This window comes from Neopsephotus bourkii, unplaced genomic scaffold (genome assembly GCF_033783945.1).
Source record: "Neopsephotus bourkii isolate Nb327-2 ecotype Australia unplaced genomic scaffold, CSIRO-AGI_Nbou_v1 NB_1479, whole genome shotgun sequence".
Lineage (NCBI taxonomy): Eukaryota > Metazoa > Chordata > Aves > Psittaciformes > Psittacidae > Neopsephotus > Neopsephotus bourkii.
Window position 1 is genome coordinate 85,165 of NW_026901955.1, and position 16,079 is coordinate 101,243.

At 47.2% G+C, this 16,079-nt stretch overlaps 2 protein-coding genes across 3 annotated transcripts; one reads left to right on the forward strand and one right to left on the reverse strand.

Annotated features, from left to right (window-relative positions):
- Positions 1–530: 530 nt before the first annotated feature.
- On the forward strand, positions 531–13,150 carry ANKRD13A (ankyrin repeat domain 13A). Of its 2 annotated transcripts, none has more exons than XM_061369203.1 (16): positions 531–552; positions 1,184–1,291; positions 3,452–3,584; positions 3,717–3,841; positions 4,220–4,265; positions 4,894–5,037; positions 5,438–5,633; positions 6,683–6,749; positions 7,477–7,558; positions 7,758–7,816; positions 8,423–8,559; positions 8,921–9,078; positions 9,569–9,682; positions 10,356–10,507; positions 10,729–10,793; positions 11,503–13,150. In XM_061369203.1, the coding sequence occupies exons 2-16, from the start codon at positions 1,193–1,195 to the stop codon at positions 11,699–11,701; spliced, it is 1,776 nt and encodes a 591-aa protein (XP_061225187.1). In that variant the 5' UTR covers positions 531–552; positions 1,184–1,192; the 3' UTR covers positions 11,702–13,150. The 2 variants fall into 2 exon arrangements, with proteins under 2 accessions (XP_061225187.1, XP_061225188.1); XM_061369204.1 differs by lacking the exon at positions 531–552 and adding an exon at positions 2,783–2,836 and having other exon boundaries at positions 1,151–1,291.
- A 2,423-nt stretch (positions 13,151–15,573) lies between these two features.
- Positions 15,574–16,071, reverse strand: CUNH12orf76 (chromosome unknown C12orf76 homolog). Its single transcript, XM_061369233.1, has 2 exons — positions 15,918–16,071; positions 15,574–15,805 (listed from the first exon to the last, which is right to left on the reverse strand). The coding sequence occupies exons 1-2, from the start codon at positions 16,012–16,014 to the stop codon at positions 15,720–15,722; spliced, it is 183 nt and encodes a 60-aa protein (XP_061225217.1). The 5' UTR covers positions 16,015–16,071; the 3' UTR covers positions 15,574–15,719.
- Between the last annotated feature and the right edge of the window lie 8 nt (positions 16,072–16,079).

Genomic DNA, 16,079 nt, shown 5'->3' on the forward strand with positions numbered 1-16,079 from the left:
GCTCCGGGTAAAAGGGCGGTAGGCAGAGCGGGCGGCCATGTCTGATCCTGGCAGACGCCCGCCTCAGGGTGCACCCTGCTCCGCTGGAGAGCTGCGGTTCCGCGAGGAGCGGCTGTACCGGTCCGGTCCTGCCCCTCCAACCGAGGCGGAGGCGCTGGAAGCCCGTCCAGCGCAGGCTGGAGGAATACGCTTCTCCCCATCAACGTCTGCCCTCACCCATCATGGCGGCGGCAGAGCGGGCGGGCGAAACCAACGCGTGATGGACGTAGGGGGGAGCAGCGAGCGCTGAGCGCCGCATCCGGCCCAAGACCGCGACGCACCCCTCCCACCGCTCAGAGGGCGGTGGGGCAGCCTGCGGGCTGGACGCTCCATCTGCCCGCCCGCAGGGGGGGGGAGTAGGGTGTGCGGGGAACAACGACTTCCTTTCTCCTTGGGCTTGTTGGCGGGCTGAGGGGGAGTTCTCCCCCCGCAGCGGGTGCGCTGTGGTTCGTCCCGGCCGCTGCCCTGGACGGACGGGAAGGAGCGACGGGAAGGAGGGACGCGGCGGCGGGGGTGAGGTGGTGGCGGCGGCGGAGGCTGTGGTGGGGGCCGAGGGACCGGGGGCCCAGAGGGGTGAGGGGTTGTGGGGAGCACCGGGAGTAGGGGCCCAGGGGCGGGGTACCCCAGCAGTGTGGGGTTGTGGGGAGCACTAGGAGTGTGGGAGATCCTCAAGTGTGTGTTGGGGGGGTGTCGCTTGAGGAGCCCAGGAGCATGGGGTTGCCGGGAATGTGGGGTCTGGGGAGCACCAGGAGCAGGGAACCTCCATGAGTGGGGGGGTGTGGGGAGCACCAGGAGTAGGGGAGACCTTCAGGAGTGGGGGGGCTGTAGGGGGAAGCCTAGGAGCAGGGGCCCCCAAGGACTGGGGTCTGGGGTGCCCAGGAGAAGGGGAGACCACCAGGAGCAGGGGGCTGGGGGGTATCCAAGGAATAGGGACACCCAAGAGCAAGATTTTGCACGGGGCACCAATTGGAGCAGGGTGTGGGGTTCATAGGGGGCTGTGCCCCACTGTTCCCCCAGCACCTGGGTCAGGGGGGTGCTGGGGGGAGAAGAGAAACTCAAGGGGTGAGGGCCTGAGTAACGTGGGGCCTCCCAAGTCAAGAGGGGGGACAGTGAGGGTAGGCACCCTGCTTCCCCGCTCCCGCAGGTGTGTGGCATGATGAGTTCCCCTGGCAGGGCCAGCAGCGCCTTCCCCCTGCACGTCCTGGTCTGGAATAATGACTACAGGCGGCTGAACGAGGAGCTGCAGGACCAGGTAACCGCGGTGCCAGGCTGGCAGAGGGGCTGGAGTGGGGCTGGCAGTCCCAAAGGAGCTTGTGTCAGGTCAGGGCCTTGGTGCCCGTCGCTTCTAGGGAGAAATAACCTGGATGGTACCACCAGGTCTGTTTGCTGGGCTTGCGGGGTTGTTGTGCTGCTTTACCTGTTGATTTGGGGTTGTGGGGGTGATGTAAGGAGGGGTAGGAATATGCCTTTTGTTATCTGTGATATTGATTTCTATAGAGCTGTGCTCAGAGCGTTCGAGTGTGCGGTGCAGAATAGCTTTTAGCGTTAGGAGTCATTGAAACAGATCAAGAAGAGCAGATATAATGGACATCAGGTTTTTCTCTGAAGTAAGTAAGCAATAAATGCTGCTTACCTTAGTGGAATCCTACAAGCAGAGAAGGTAGCTGCTGAAGATGAGACCAGCCTTCAGCTTGCTGAGCACCAGCAGTTCTTCGTTGCTGTCCCAGGCTGTGGTGCAGTGCTTTTACACAGGCTGGGATGTTTTCAGCATCTTTGGTTAGAAAACTGGATCGTTGTTTCATGCTGTGGAGTAGAAAAATAACAAACTGTTTCCTCCTGGGGCCTGCTCAGTGAGCAGGGGTCGCGGTGTGAGGAGCTGCAGCAGGGCTTGAGCAGCGTGCATCCTCCTCGTGGAGGTGCTGGAGGAGCTCTGCTGCTCACAGTGGGGTTCAGGCTGCAGAAGCAGGGTGTTAATTACATTACACCTGACACCGCACGTGTACGAGCCAGCAATGAGCTGTGCCACCACCTCCTGAGTACTCACTGTCATCTGCAACTCTTAACGGTACAGCACGATTTACTAATGCTTGCTCAGAGCATGCTCCTCTGCTACTTTGGGGAGCATCTTTGGAATGCTGTTTTTATCTCATTCAAGTGACCTTCCTTAACCAAACCTTGACCCTCACTGGCACATTGCTTCTATGCACTTATTTCTCTTCCAATAACGTTCCTGCCTGTGAAAGTTTGTCAGTGATTCAGGGTCAGGGGTCGTTAGTCTGAGGCTGCAGTTCACAGTTGTGGAGTGCTGCTCCCCACCTCAGACAAGCAGCATGTTAGGGTGGAATGTATCCGTCCTTTTATCTCCTGTTGAATTACTTCTCGTGTTTTAAAGTATTCCAAAGATATGTTTCCTCCTGCTTCCTTGGGATGAGCTTCTTGCTGGAGGGATGTGTAAGGGAATCAAAGACACTTGGTGTGGCAGATGATGGGTGCAGTGTGTGGTTACCAGTTAATAGCAGCAAAGATGATGGGGGAACACCTTAAGAGTCCTTCACCTGTCAGTAGGGGTGGGGAAGCAAATCCATTAGTATCCCACCACAGAGGTGGAAAGAGGATGCTTTAAAGTGAAGCTTTCCCTACTCTGTGTTGATGTTTCCAACTTTAACACTGTCAGATAACCGTGTTAACTTGCATAATAACTTTCCTGTCTTATTCTGCTATTGACTTTCCCCTTTTCCTTTAGTTATAGATGCTCTTCTGTTTCAAATCTCTAAGCTAATAGTGAAAAATAAGTAAGGTATGAGTATGCTGTGCTTGCATGTTTTGGATATTTATGCCTGTGTAGTTTGTTTCTGTCTTTCTTCATTTTTCCAGTGACTTGTACAAAATGCACTCACTCCCTATTGTGCTGTGTGTGTCAGTCAGATGGATGCTCTGTACAATACCATTTGCTTCTGTACTTTCAAAGGTGATACATAAAGTTGGTGGTGTGTGCCCTCTTGTTTTGAGTTTTGCTTTCCCCCCTTACGTTATGTGTGTTAACCCCTCTCTCGGTGTCTCAGGCTGTCCATGGTTCAGTGTGCACACAGTAAACTGATCTTCTTCTAAAGGGAAATAGAGGAAGAAATACTCACTGAAAATGAGATGAGAAGCACCAACTCAGTCGTGTCTTACAGTGATACCAGCTCGTACCATGTTGGTTTTATAGGCCCCATTCTGCTTCTCTCTCTGTATGTCAATGGGGAAGTTAGGCTGCACTGCAGGGTGGTAGTGTTGGAAGCCGTGCACCACGGGCTGATATGTGGGAATATTGACTCCTGGGTTACTGCTGCCAAGCTTTGTTCACATAAACTCTCAGTGCTACATTTGACAGAGCAGCTTCAGCGTTATTTCTCTCTTGGATACCCCACAGGATGTTGATCAACGCGATCCACGAGGCCGGACCTTGTTGCACCTGGCTGTTTCCTTGGGTTACATAGAATCTGCCAAGGTCCTTCTTCATCACAAGGCAGATGTAACCAAAGAGAATGCACAGGGATGGACAGGTAAGGAGAACCTGGGGAGCAGAAGTCGTGTTGATGCTTTTCAGTTGCAGGTGTTGTATTTGGACTGCTTTTCCATGATGTGTTTTGTTCAGAAATGAAGCTGAAACCAGCTTGTGCCTGGTTTTCTTTCAGTTCTAAACGAGGCTGTCAGTACAGGAGATCCAGAGATGGTACAAATGATTCTGCAGCATCGGGACTACCAGCTGACCTCCATGACACTTGGAGGAGTTCCTGAGTTACTCCAGAAGATTAGTGAGGTAATGGTTTAGTTTAAACCTCTTACTCCAGGCTGCAATGCTCATTCAGGTAGTTCAGTTGAGTAAACTCAAATCAGGTGGGCAGTTGTATCCTTTGGCTCAACTTGCATAATCCACAGTACTGTGGGAGTGGGAGACCTTTTCCTTGACTTCATTTAGAATTCCTTAGTACTCATCTTCAGCAGTCGGTAGAGGTTGAATCTTGAAGGTGAGCAACTCATTGTAGTTTCGATTTCAGTTTGTAACATTCATTTATCACAGCTCTAGTTCTGTTCTTTATTTGTTTTCCTTTATCTAAAATGTTCACAAGAAATCCTGTATTGAATGTTGGACTGAAACTATTTCCTGTAGTGTTCATCAAGTATTTTCCTTCTCCAGACTCCTGACTTTTATGTGGAAATGAAGTGGGAGTTCACAAGCTGGGGTGAGCATCCTGGTCATTGTAATCTCTTCTATACTATCAACAAAGGGACTTGCTAATGTATAGGTGTCACAAAAGATGCACAGAGAAATGTCTACTCTCTCTTTACCTCTCAAAAGAGCCTCGTTTGTTTCCTGTTTCTTGGGGTTGTTTCTTGTGGGCTTTGTTTGGTTTTTAAAGCAGTTTAGCCATCACTAGAATTGCTGAAGCCTTTTCTTGGGGCTTTCTTTACCTGTGTGGCTGCTAATGACTTAGTGACTCTGTATAGAGAGGCACAGACTACTTGGGAAGAACCTGCTGTTCTTTTAAAGGAATGAAGGATAGGCCATACAGCTGACTTCATTTTCAAAACAGCTGTTAGACTGCTAGGGGATGGGGTTTGTGCTGCTCCACACCTTTTAGTCTGAACTGGTGTCATCTTCCTTTTCGTCATCATCTTTGAATTAAAGTTGGTGGGGTTTGTCCCGAAACTGATTGTTCTGAAAGCTAAGGATCAGTATCTCCTCTGGAATAATGATCACAGTATTGACAGTCCTGTATCAGGGATAAGCTCCTGCTTGAGCTCAGGCTCCCTGTGTATTCAGTTCCTATCTACACTTTTCTTATTCAAGAGGATCTTCCTCTTTTCTAGTCCCGCTGGTTTCCAGGGTCTGCCCGAGCGACGTCTGCCGCATCTGGAAGAGTGGAGCCAAGCTGCGTGTTGACATCACCTTACTGGGCTTTGAGAACATGAGCTGGGAGAGAGGGAGGTGCAGCTTAATCTTCAAGGGAGGAGGTAAATACTTTTGCATGTCTATACCTTTGATGACCATTGTGAGCCACAATAAGAAATCCTGATTTTGGCCAGTTGAGGGTCAGTACTGAGTTCTAGTTGGTTTATACACTTATTCTGTGTGTGTCTCGGAGAGATATTGTTTGTGGTTTAACATAAGGGCTTCATTTATTTCCTTTGAGTACATCTGAGGTCAAAATTTAGTAACAGGACTAAAATTTTTACTTCAATCTTGTACTTTGTTTTCCCCTTTCTATTCTTCCGCCCCCAAATAAAAATGATCTTAGATATGGCTCCAAGTTTGCAAAATGCACTCTTGATTGACAGTAAAGCATATTGTCAGTTTTTCACCCTGGAATACTTGCTAAGATTTCTTTAGATTGAGTTGTACTGCTTCCAACAGATACTGGAGGTTGGGCAGAACTGATTGAGATCAATCATGATGAGAAGTTTGTTACCACGGAGCGTTTTGAGATCTCCCAGCAGATGAAGCATTTGACGTTGGGATCTATGACACCCAAAAGAAGAGATGTGGAAAGACGCCTTACATCTCCCATTATTAACACGTGCCTTGATACCAGAAACATTGCTTTTGAGAGGTAAGATACAACGTTTCCCTTCACTAAACACTTCAAGGTTATGGATGGTCATCGTTAGAATAAAGCTTTACAGACAAAGGCTTAAAAATCCTCTTAATAAAAAGTCTTAGGGCTAGATCTGAAATGACTTTAAACTTCATGTACCATTGGATAATGAAATTTGTCTTGGCCATCTTGCCACTGTCATTTGGTAAAGAGCTTCCAGCTGAAAGAACTGATGTGCAGAAAACTTCCAGTTTATTGTGTTAGTGGGATCAATGTTAATGTCTCATTACAAGTCTGCCTTTCACCCAGATCTGTGTGTAGTGCTGAAACTAACAGGGAGGAACTTGCATCTTGTAGCTAAGTCAATGAAATGTCACATTAATACTGCAAAAAGAAGTGTATAGTGTGTTCTTGCCACAGACACACATTTGTCTTCCTTGTTTGCTTCCTGCTTTTATCCCAGTACCTGTCCACTTAGTTCAAACAACCTATTTTATGAAGCTCCTTTTGAGTGCTCTGGGGTGCCGTAAACCACAGCCATGATCATGCCAAACATGTGTCTGCAAAGTGAAATGTGTAATTCAGCATCTTTCTCCTAAATAGAGTACCCTTCCAGAGCTGCCCAGAGTTAGTCCCTGTAAAGTTCACTGAGCTTTAGGCAGCGTCTACACATCTGGACACTTGGCATTTCTTAGGCAGAAGCGTTCAGACTATCCAGCTCCCCAGCCTGCAGTGTCAGGTTACATCTGAAATGGAACTATGTGTTTAATTATAATTGGGTGAGTTTTTAGGCTGCTCACCTCTGTGGCTTAGGTATCCACATCTCAGTGTAAAAGCTCTGTGTAAGCCTTTTTGCTTTGGCCATGGACTGAGTAAGAGCAGAAGCGGTGTGACTTCCTCAGCCCTGGTATATGTGTGTGAGGACAGGTCGACCTGTGCTTTTGTCTGGGGTTAATAATCAAATAACCTATCAAATACTGTTTAAAATCAGCTTTAGAAGAACAGGCTGGGGGTTGTGTAGAGATGCAACTGTACAGACACTTCTGGTGTTCCCTTTTTGTCAGAACCACATCTGGATTCTGGGTATGGAGGACAGAAAAAGCAGAAAGTGTGAATGGTTATGAAGCAAAGGTAAAGCCCATTCTATTCTGTTAACAAGTCTTGCAGCCAGCTGAAGTGTGATTGTGTTTTGCCTTTATTTCCTGAGTACTTCAGGTCTTAAACCTTACATCAAGAGCTTTACTGTCTTGCCAGAAGAACTGGGCAGGAGTGAGTTTGGCACGCGGTTCCTTAGTGTTCCTGCAGAATTAAACTCTTACTAAGTTTCTGTTCAGAAACTGCTTTCTTTGACTTCCCTTCCCTGTTCTTAACATCTTTGCCCAGGTGGGGATTCTCCCCAGCCAACTCGGAGATACCAGTCTAGTTCTGAGGTTGGTTTAGTTAGTTACCAGAAAAAGTGTGTAAATCGTGGGTGAATTGAAAGGCTGAATTCTGTTGCTGCCAAAGGCAATGACCAGACTCCTGCACCCTTATTTTGGCACAGATGTTTGTGAGATTGGTGTGTCATTTGCAGGGTTTCTTGTTTTATCAGCTTGCCCAGCAGGTGGCATGTGCTTTCAGCCTTAGCATAGGTCAGTCAGGAACATAATGTGTGGGATTTCCCTTATAGCAAAGCAAACAGAAAAATCAAGTGCAGCATTTCCTGTTGATCACCAGTATATTAAAAGATCAGGATTTTTTCAGTGAGAGGCAGATCCCTGCTGCTTTATTCTCTCTTTAGATCTCTGTGTGTGGTGTTTTACTGGAGAGCTCTCTTTTTAACCTGTGGCTTTTTGATTTTTGTCCTTGTACTTTAAAGGTGTATGTGGCAAACAATGTGAATGTGGTCACCAAAATCCGCACAGAACACTTAACAGAGGAGGAGAAGAAAAGATACAAAGGTAGTTTTCCTGTAGGATAAGTGGGAATAAGTAGAACCTTTTAGCTCTGATTCTGTCTCTGTGTGACTGCAGGACTGGGCAGATAAGGGAAATACTTACCTTGCTGGCTTTGTCCTGCTTTACTTTCACATGTTTTGAGTCTGTTTTGTTGCTAATTAATAGTAATAGATTGGTTTTGTTTCCCTCCTATTATCTGAAGCTGACAGGAACCCCCTGGAATCATTTCTGGGTACAGTGGAGCATGAGTATGGTGTTCAGGTGAGTGTTGAAACGGGGCACTGCAGCACAGAGGTCTGTGCCAGTAGGAGTTTTAAGTGTATGGAATCGCCTCTTGTTTCCTTAGTTTGGCAGTTTTGCTTATGAGGTTTAAATTTTCCCTGAGGATGTTTCTGTTTAAGCCCTCAAGTGTCCTGTATGCACAGCAGGCACCTCCTTCTGAACACTCTAATGGAAAACACACGGACTCCACTAGTGCAGGAGGAGTTGAGGTGTGAGCAGTGGCAGTAGATCTGAGCAAGCCCAGATCTTAGTGGCAACCCACCAGTAATCTGGGAAGAAGAGTTTCAAATACTCCATTAACAAGGGACTTGGAGCCTAGCAATGCTCTTGGTTGTGTGTGTATTTCTGGTTGGGTTTTAGCTTCAAAGTATTTAAGTAGATGTTTTCCTGTCTCTAAAATGCATGGAGATCTTTATACCCAGTAGAAAGCAGTCTGAATGTGTGTGCTTGGATTTATGGTTGTGACTGGTGTCTTAAAACGGAAAACAAGTTAATTCACAAGAGGTAACTTAAATATTTGTTGCCGTAGCCACTGTCTATTTGTTCCATACTTTTAGTTTTGCTTGTTTTTTCCCTCTCTTGTAGAGTACAACCAAGACAACAGAGTATGCTGCAGCCAACAACCCTACTGCTATTACTCTGGAGGAATACTTTGACCCAGAATTTGATCTGAAAGGTCGAGACATAGGCAGACCTAAAGAAGTCACCATCCGAACACAGAAGTGAGACATAAAGCTTTACTTATTTCTAGTTTCTCTTCTCAGTCATCTAATCACTGAAAACCATAAATACCCACTGTGGTTTCCCCCAGCTTTCCAAATTAATCAAGAGAGATCTTGAAGTATTCAGCTATAGCCTAATTCTTCTTCCACTAAGTCAAAGAAAACAGTTGGACTAGTGTTGTAACTTGTTAGTAGCTTCCTGCTTTGCCTTTGGTCTGACCAGGAATGTGGTTTGGTTTCTCAGAGCAGACACTGTTTGGACTCTGAAGTGTATGAAGCAGGTGACAGAGCTCTGCATTTTGCTTTGCATCTGTTGCTAAACTGTAAACTTAAGGTGGTTTTGTGCATCTTTCTCTTTAAGATTTAAAGCAACCTTGTGGATGAGTGAAGAGTTTCCCTTGTCTCTTATGGAACAAGTCACTCCAATCATCGACCTGATGGCCAGAACCAGTGCTCATTTTGCCAGACTTAGGGATTTCATCACTCTGGAATTTCCACCAGGATTTCCTGTCAAAATTGGTAAAGCTTAGCAATTTTTATTGTAACATCTTCTGCATTTCCAGTTTTTCTATTGGTTTTATAGCCTATTTATAAAAACCATGTTAGTTTTTTACCAGACATCTCACTGGCATCTAGAACTGAGAACCCAGACGTACATTGTCTTGTACATCTGCGGTCATTGCATCCAGCTTCTGAATGACCAGAAGTGTAACTGTCAAGACAGCTTCATTTCAGGAAGATTGAGCTGTTTCTAGCCCTTTCCTCTTAGTTCAGTGCCTTAGACTTGGCAAATCTCACTGTAAAATAAAGAGATTGAGAGAGAATGACTAAGGGCAACTTCTTGAAGTGAGTTGCTATGTGCTTCTCATTATAGGATGCTACTCTATATTTTATATATAATATATATATATATATATATAGTGGAATGCATTCAATAAATGTGGCTGTAGGTGTGGAAGTGAATGATGGAATTCCCTGTTTGACAGAAATCTTGTACTCTTTCTTACAGAAATCCCCCTGTTTCACGTGCTGAATGCCCGGATTACATTTGAGAATGTCAATGGCTGCAGGACAGCTGACAGAACCTCATCACAGATGGCTGGAGGTGTGCCCTATGATTCAGGTGAGGGGTGGGAAGATGCAGTGGTTGCATCTTTTTGCATGCCTGTCGGTGGGATGAACAGGAGAGAGAGATGGGTTAGCTGCAGAGATAAAACACTCACAGGTGAGAGGAAGCTGGAGTGTGTGATGCTGCTCATACTGACCAGTTCTGCCCCTTCCATGCTTGCCTGACTAAACTGAGCTTGGACAAGCTTTCCCAAGTATTCTGAGATCTACATTCTGGTGCAAGCTATTGCTAGCTAAATCTGCATGCTCCTTCAGGAAAGAGTGGATTACATTGGAGTAGGATGCTCCTGACTTTGTATATCCAGTGATACGCTGTCCTATGAGCTGTTGCAGACCCATTAATGAGTAACCTCAGAAGAGCCACTATGGTATTTATCTTTTCGAACCTCTTATTTTCCCCATCTGGTTTTGTCAGAGTTCAGCCACCTCAGAGCTCTGCTGCCCACTGGTTGTGTTTGTATCACTTGCCAGCATCCTAAAGAAAGACCCTGCATTCTGTCTTGCTGTGTGCTTGTTTGCCACAGAAGCCTTTCAAAGGCTGTTGGTATGTTTAACCAGGTGGTTTATCTGAATTTTTGGAGTTAATTTAATCATGCATGAACATCATCAGAACAAGTCACAGCTTGTAAGAGCAGAATGTGTCATGTTTGTAACTCTGGCTTCTGCAGGTGCTAATTTTGAGGTCGACCAGTCGGTGTTTGAGATCCCCAAATCTTACCATGTCCAGGATGACAGCAGGAACATACACGTGCAGGACGAAGACAATGAGATCATGCAGTTTGCCATTCAGCAGAGCTTGCTGGAATCTGGTGGAGTTAAAGTAAGTGTGCTGTAATTCTGTGCAGTGCAGAGCTGAGTTTTAATAAGGATAGTGCAATTTGATTTAAACCAGTGTAAGACCTATTTTTCTAAGACCCTCAGAATTAAAAATATAGAAATGTATTTTAAAGAAGAAATAAGAGTGATTTAAGAGTTACCTTTCAGTGAGTTGCACTGCAGATCTATTACTGCTGTGGAATTGTATGTCTTTCCCCATTTTAGGATGTGGGGGTGCACGCCAATGGAGCCATTGCATACTCACAGGACTTCAATATACAGTATCAAAGGTAACTAATCTTTTTCACATTGAGCCATGCAGTGAGAGAGCAGGAATACTCTCAAGAGTAGCATGAAGCAATTGTGTGACTCTTGTATTTGTAGGTAGCAGATGCACAGAACTCAAAGTCTCTTTTCTTGTGCTGCTTCTAACTTCTACTATTCCAAGCAGCAAGGACTCTGAACTAGGCCTCTCTGGCTTATTTAGTGCAGCTCTTTGGGTTAGCTATGGGCCTGGTCAGCAACGTAAGTCTTTACCTGACAGATAAACACAGCCCTTCTGCTCTTAAAGCTGTGCATGGGTCCCTCTGGGTTGATTGCTTAGTAGGTGCTGCACACTTCAGGGTGGCTCTGTAATCCTTAAAACCTTAGCAACATGTATTTAATGGGCCCTTGAGAAGATGCTCCAGTGTCTGTGGGCTCTTCCTGCACATGCATGCCAGGAACTCTTGATTCTTTTGGATGTGGGAAAACATGTTGCCTTTGAATCAGGTGAGAATGCTTTTAGAAGCTAAGAATTTCTTGGTATGTGTGAAAGATTCAAAAGAACCTTCAGAGAATAGGTTTTATGCTGGCAATTTTATGGATGTTGGAACAGCTGCTCTCTGGGGAGAGATTTTCAGGTTTGCAGTGAGAGAACAGTCGCTAGGAAGGAGCATGGCAGGAACTGTGAAATAGGCTCTGTCTCTCTTCCTTCTTGAAGTTCTTTCTGTCCTCCAGGGCACTGCAGGAGAGCTTCCTCACCAGCTCGGGTAACTCCCAGTGCAGCAGCCCTAGTGAGCCTTCCAGCTTTGAGAAGGACTTGCAGCTTGCCATGGAGTTGTCTGTCCGAGAGCAGGAGGAGCGGGAGAAGCAGCGTCGGGAAGAGGAGGATGCAGAGCTGCAGCAAGTCCTACAGCTTTCCCTGGTGGAGAAATAACCCCTCCGTGGCCTCCTGAAATGAGGATGATAACCAAATCTGCACAAAACTGAAGGCTTTTGGGGCTGTCAGGCTGAAGACCACTCCTGGATTGCTTAAGTAAATGTTTCACCTGCCCTCAAGGTTGGCACCATCAGCTACCAAAAGCTGATTTATATTTGTCTGAGGGAGTTCAAGCCATGGGACTCTGCATGTGGCTCCCAGTCTTAGCTCCGAAGGAAGGTTTCTATCTAAACGTATTTATTGAAGAGCAGATGGGAACTTTGCTTAGCATCAGGATATAGAATCGCAGCAAAGCTTGAAAACCTGATTTCCAGGGAGTTTAGGAGGGAAACTTCATTACTTACCAAAGAAATATTCACCTGTTTAGTCATTTCTGAGTAATTCAAAGCCATTGCCTGTTTCTTCCCGTTGTGACATGGAAGAGTCTCTATATGCATCCACACACATAGGTAGTTCTTTGTGCTGACAGATGATTTCTGTTAGCTTTGTTTATATGTGATTCTCTGTTTAGTTACTGAGATTTTAGCATGTGCTCCTGCTTAAGAGGGATAATTTTATACTTGAACAGCTAATCCAAGCTCCAGATTAAACTAGTGCTTTCTGCAGAAAGGACAAAACAAGCAGCCAGTAAAAGCAGATCCTAAACTGGGACCATTTGCCAAGTAAAGCAGCAGTTTCTGCAGCGATTCCAAACCAGCTCCTTCCCATAGTCAAAGGGCAGCAAGAAAATAAGTGCTAGATACAGGTGCTTCTCTGCAGTCACTCGCTGCATGCACGACTGTGCCTGGGTGTGGGTGCTAAAGTCAAACAGGAAACCAGCTCAGGTGGGATTTTAATGTATCCATAGTGGAAGGTAAGTGTTAACCTGTTATTGGAAGGGAAGCGCGTGTTGCTTTTTAGAACTCAATGGCTCATCCTTCGTGTGAAGACATATATTTTTTTTATCTGAGTATTTTTATTGATTTTAAAGCAAACCAATAGGCCTCCACTCCTCCAAGTGGCATTGTAAGGGTTCACAGGTCTGTTTTAACCAGCTCTCCTCAGGTCTTTTCCTCATACGAGCTATTTGTAGCTGTTTTATCTGCACTTCTGTCGGTGTTTACAGTACTCACACTGTGACTCTCAAGTGCACTCCACAAGTACACGATGTACATCCACGGGAAAGCCTTACCGTAGTTAAATGTGAGCAATATTCCTCTGTTCTGGCTGGCAGAGTGGGAAGAACCTATGGTACCTAATGGGCTGATCTTGCTACCTAATCCTGCACTTGTTCCTCAGGCAGAACAGGGCGGTTCTGTGTGACCAACTATTAACCAGTATAAAATCACTGTAGAAAGGACTCGATCGTAACCAGGGCGATGGTTGGTGACTTGGAACCTTATTTTAAACCAATAATCCATTGTTTTACGTAGGAAATGATTAAAATTCCTTCAGCGTACACTACAACTGGATTATCTGCACTGTTTCTGTTCATCCAAATGGCTTGGGGGTGGTGGTGGCCTCAAAAGGGAGGTGGAAATCGTTCCACCTGACCAGGAAGGCCATTCCCTGTGCCAGGAGCTGCTTTTCTTAAACCCCAGTTTCCCTCTGACACTGTATGTATGGGAAGTGTCCTTTTAATACTCTGTGTGTGCTGGAAGAACAAAGATTCTGCACACTATTACACTATATAAATGGTTTATTGCTAACACAGTAACTGGAGTCCTTTGGAATAATGACCTGCCTTTTTGTTGCCTTTCTGGCCATCAAAGGTGATGTTATGTCTATGGAGTTGTCAAAAGGCAGCTCTGGTGTAGTCTGAAACACAGACATAATCCCTGGAACCACGTTTCTGACATTTTCAGCCAACCTTTGTGTCTCCGTGGTTTGGAAACCGATGGATCCATGGCAATGAAAGGAAGCAGCATGGGACTCCGAGCTCTTGTTTCTGTATCTACCTTTGTGTAAGTAAGAGGAGAGGAGCAGCAGAGGGTTATTAATGTTAATGCTGTGTAAAAGCTGAGTCCAACCTCTCTTTCCAAGGAAGCCCAAGACTGATGTAGGAAAGCAGCAGCTCAGACACCTCTAGTTCATCCCAAACTACAACTGGCTTTTGAAGTGCTTGAGATGGGTGCTGTTTCCACATGGTTGGTGCTGTCTGCACTTGGTTTTGAGACTTTACCACATGTTTTTTTCTATGTTTTTGGACTGTTTTAAGCATACAGGCTAATGTTCAACAGCAACAACTGGTGATGGGCTTCATGTGGATAATCCTTATGCTGCCTTGGATGTCTTTTGATTTCAAAATGGAATCTTCCTAACTGGACTTTACCTGTTTATGTCACCGGTGACTGCACCACGCTCACAGAGTGAAGTCTTGAGGCCCTGGTTACCAGTTCCTTGCTGAAAAACACTCAAGAAAACAGGGGCTTTGCCCAGTGCTGCTGTCCTGGCCCTGGTCAGAACTGAGAGCTGATGGGAGGTGAGAAGGGGACAGCTTCATCCTTTGTCCAGCTCCAGAGTTAACAAACGGAACATCCATGAATAAAGAAGAGCCTTGGGCTGTTTACTCAGCTTTTTATTTGTACAAAGAGACGTGGCAGGGAGTGAGGGATGAATGCAAACCAGCATGCTGCTCCAGGGAGCGCTGAGCTGGAGCTGGGAGCTGCAAGCTGCATCCAGCCACCAGGAACAGCCGGTGAGGACTGAGAGGAATCAGCAGTAAGGACTCAGAGATCAGAAAGAAAGGGGTCAGAAAGCAGCAGGCAGCGTTACCTTGCTTCCTCATCCATGTTTCACTTCAGTTAATACCTGGATCTGTTCTAGACCAGCCTCCTACTGTTATTTGACTAACAGAGCATGAGCAAAGCAAATCCCCCATTGCAATCATGGAGTAGTTCGGGTTGGAAGGGCCCTTCAAAGCTCATCTAGTCCAGCCCCCCTCCAATGAGCAGGGATGTGCTCAACTAGACCAGGTTGCTCAGAACCACATCCAGCCTGGCCCTGAATGCCAGCAGGCACTGTCCTTTAAAACAAACTGAACAGAGAACACATCGGATGCAGCGCAAGGGTTTAGGGAACAGCCAACACAGTCGTTCCGGAAGGGAAGTTTTAAAACACTAAATAAATTACTAAGCAGACACCCCTATGTTAAATAACAGGTACACTCAAGAAGCGAAATCCAGTTACTACTTGGAGCAGTGCAAAACAAAAGAGCAGCATTCATACCAAGTGGGATTCCAGTGTAAACACCTGAATCTCTTACTGATGGGACAGGGCTGGCTGGAGCTTCCTCACAAGGAACCTCCAGGAGCTGGATCCCGGTAGTGGAAACCCTCAGCTGCATCCCAGCTCCTGACAGGCTGGGCATGGACGTTTGGTGCAAGGCGGGTTGGGGCTGTTGAGCTGAGAGTTAAAGCAAATACCATGGAGCATGCCAAGCCTGTCCCAGAGCAGCTACACCAGGAGCTGCTCCTGCTTTGGTGTTTCTGCTCTTAGGGAAGCATGGACCAGACCCTGCAGCTGCCAAACTGCAGCCATGGAATGGTTTGGGTTGAAGGGACCTTAAAGCCCATCCAGCTCCAACCCCCTGCCATGGGCAGGGACACCTTCCACTAGAGCAGCTTGCTCCAAGCCCTGTCCCACCCTCAAGATTCATCATTCAAGCGAGGAACTGAGTTAATGTGAACGCAAAACCACATGTGGTGGAACTGCACAGGCTGTGAGCATCTGGCTGTGCTCTCCTGCCGACCCAGGGTGGTTCCAGGCACCGATCACTCCAGCACATCCTGATGGATCAGCATTGCTGTAACGCTGCTCAAACCCAGGCAGGTTCACTGCGGGAGGTCCGGAGTCACCCTGCTGTGATTGCCTGCACCCGGCCATGCTGATGCAGCCACCCACCACATCCATCAGGGCATCATGTGGCTGGCAGGAGATGCAGCGGGCGGCAGGGCTGGGTACCAGGCGGGAGAACAGGGGGTCATGAGCAGCGCTTCCAAGGACGGACCCAGCCCCGGGCCTGGCTCTGTTGCCGCTACCGCCGCCGCACGGGCTTGTAGACGCAGATGGCCATGAGGATGATGGTGAGCAGCAGCGCGCTGAGGATGCTGCCGAGCAGCACTGCGGGAGGATGACACGTTAACGGGACCGCCCGCTCCCCCCCCGCCCCCTTCATCAGCGTCAGAACCGACCCGCAATTAACGCACAGCGTTAATCAACGCCCGGCCCTTACCCAGGTTCTGTTTCTGCAGCACCGCGAAGGGGCGGCCCCGCTCCGCCGGGCCCAGCAGCGCCAGGGCCGCCAGCGCCCCGCGCCCCACCGCCGGCATCCCGCGACGGGGCGGACCCAGCGCCCGCCTCTTCCTGCAGCCCGGCCCCGACCGCGGCTTCTTCC

Excerpts from the sequence above, each read along its gene's own strand:
- ANKRD13A (XM_061369203.1), top strand. The coding sequence starts at position 1,193 with ATGATGAGTTCCCCTGGCAGGGCCAGCAGCGCCTTCCCCCTGCACGTC. Across the intron at positions 6,750-7,476 it reads TGAATGGTTATGAAGCAAAG|GTGTATGTGGCAAACAATGT; the intron begins GTAAAGCCCATT and ends TGTACTTTAAAG. Across the intron at positions 9,079-9,568 it reads AGGATTTCCTGTCAAAATTG|AAATCCCCCTGTTTCACGTG; the intron begins GTAAAGCTTAGC and ends TCTTTCTTACAG.
- CUNH12orf76 (XM_061369233.1), bottom strand. The coding sequence starts at position 16,014 with ATGCCGGCGGTGGGGCGCGGGGCGCTGGCGGCCCTGGCGCTGCTGGGC. Across the intron at positions 15,806-15,917 it reads GCTGCAGAAACAGAACCTGG|TGCTGCTCGGCAGCATCCTC; the intron begins GTAAGGGCCGGG and ends ATCCTCCCGCAG.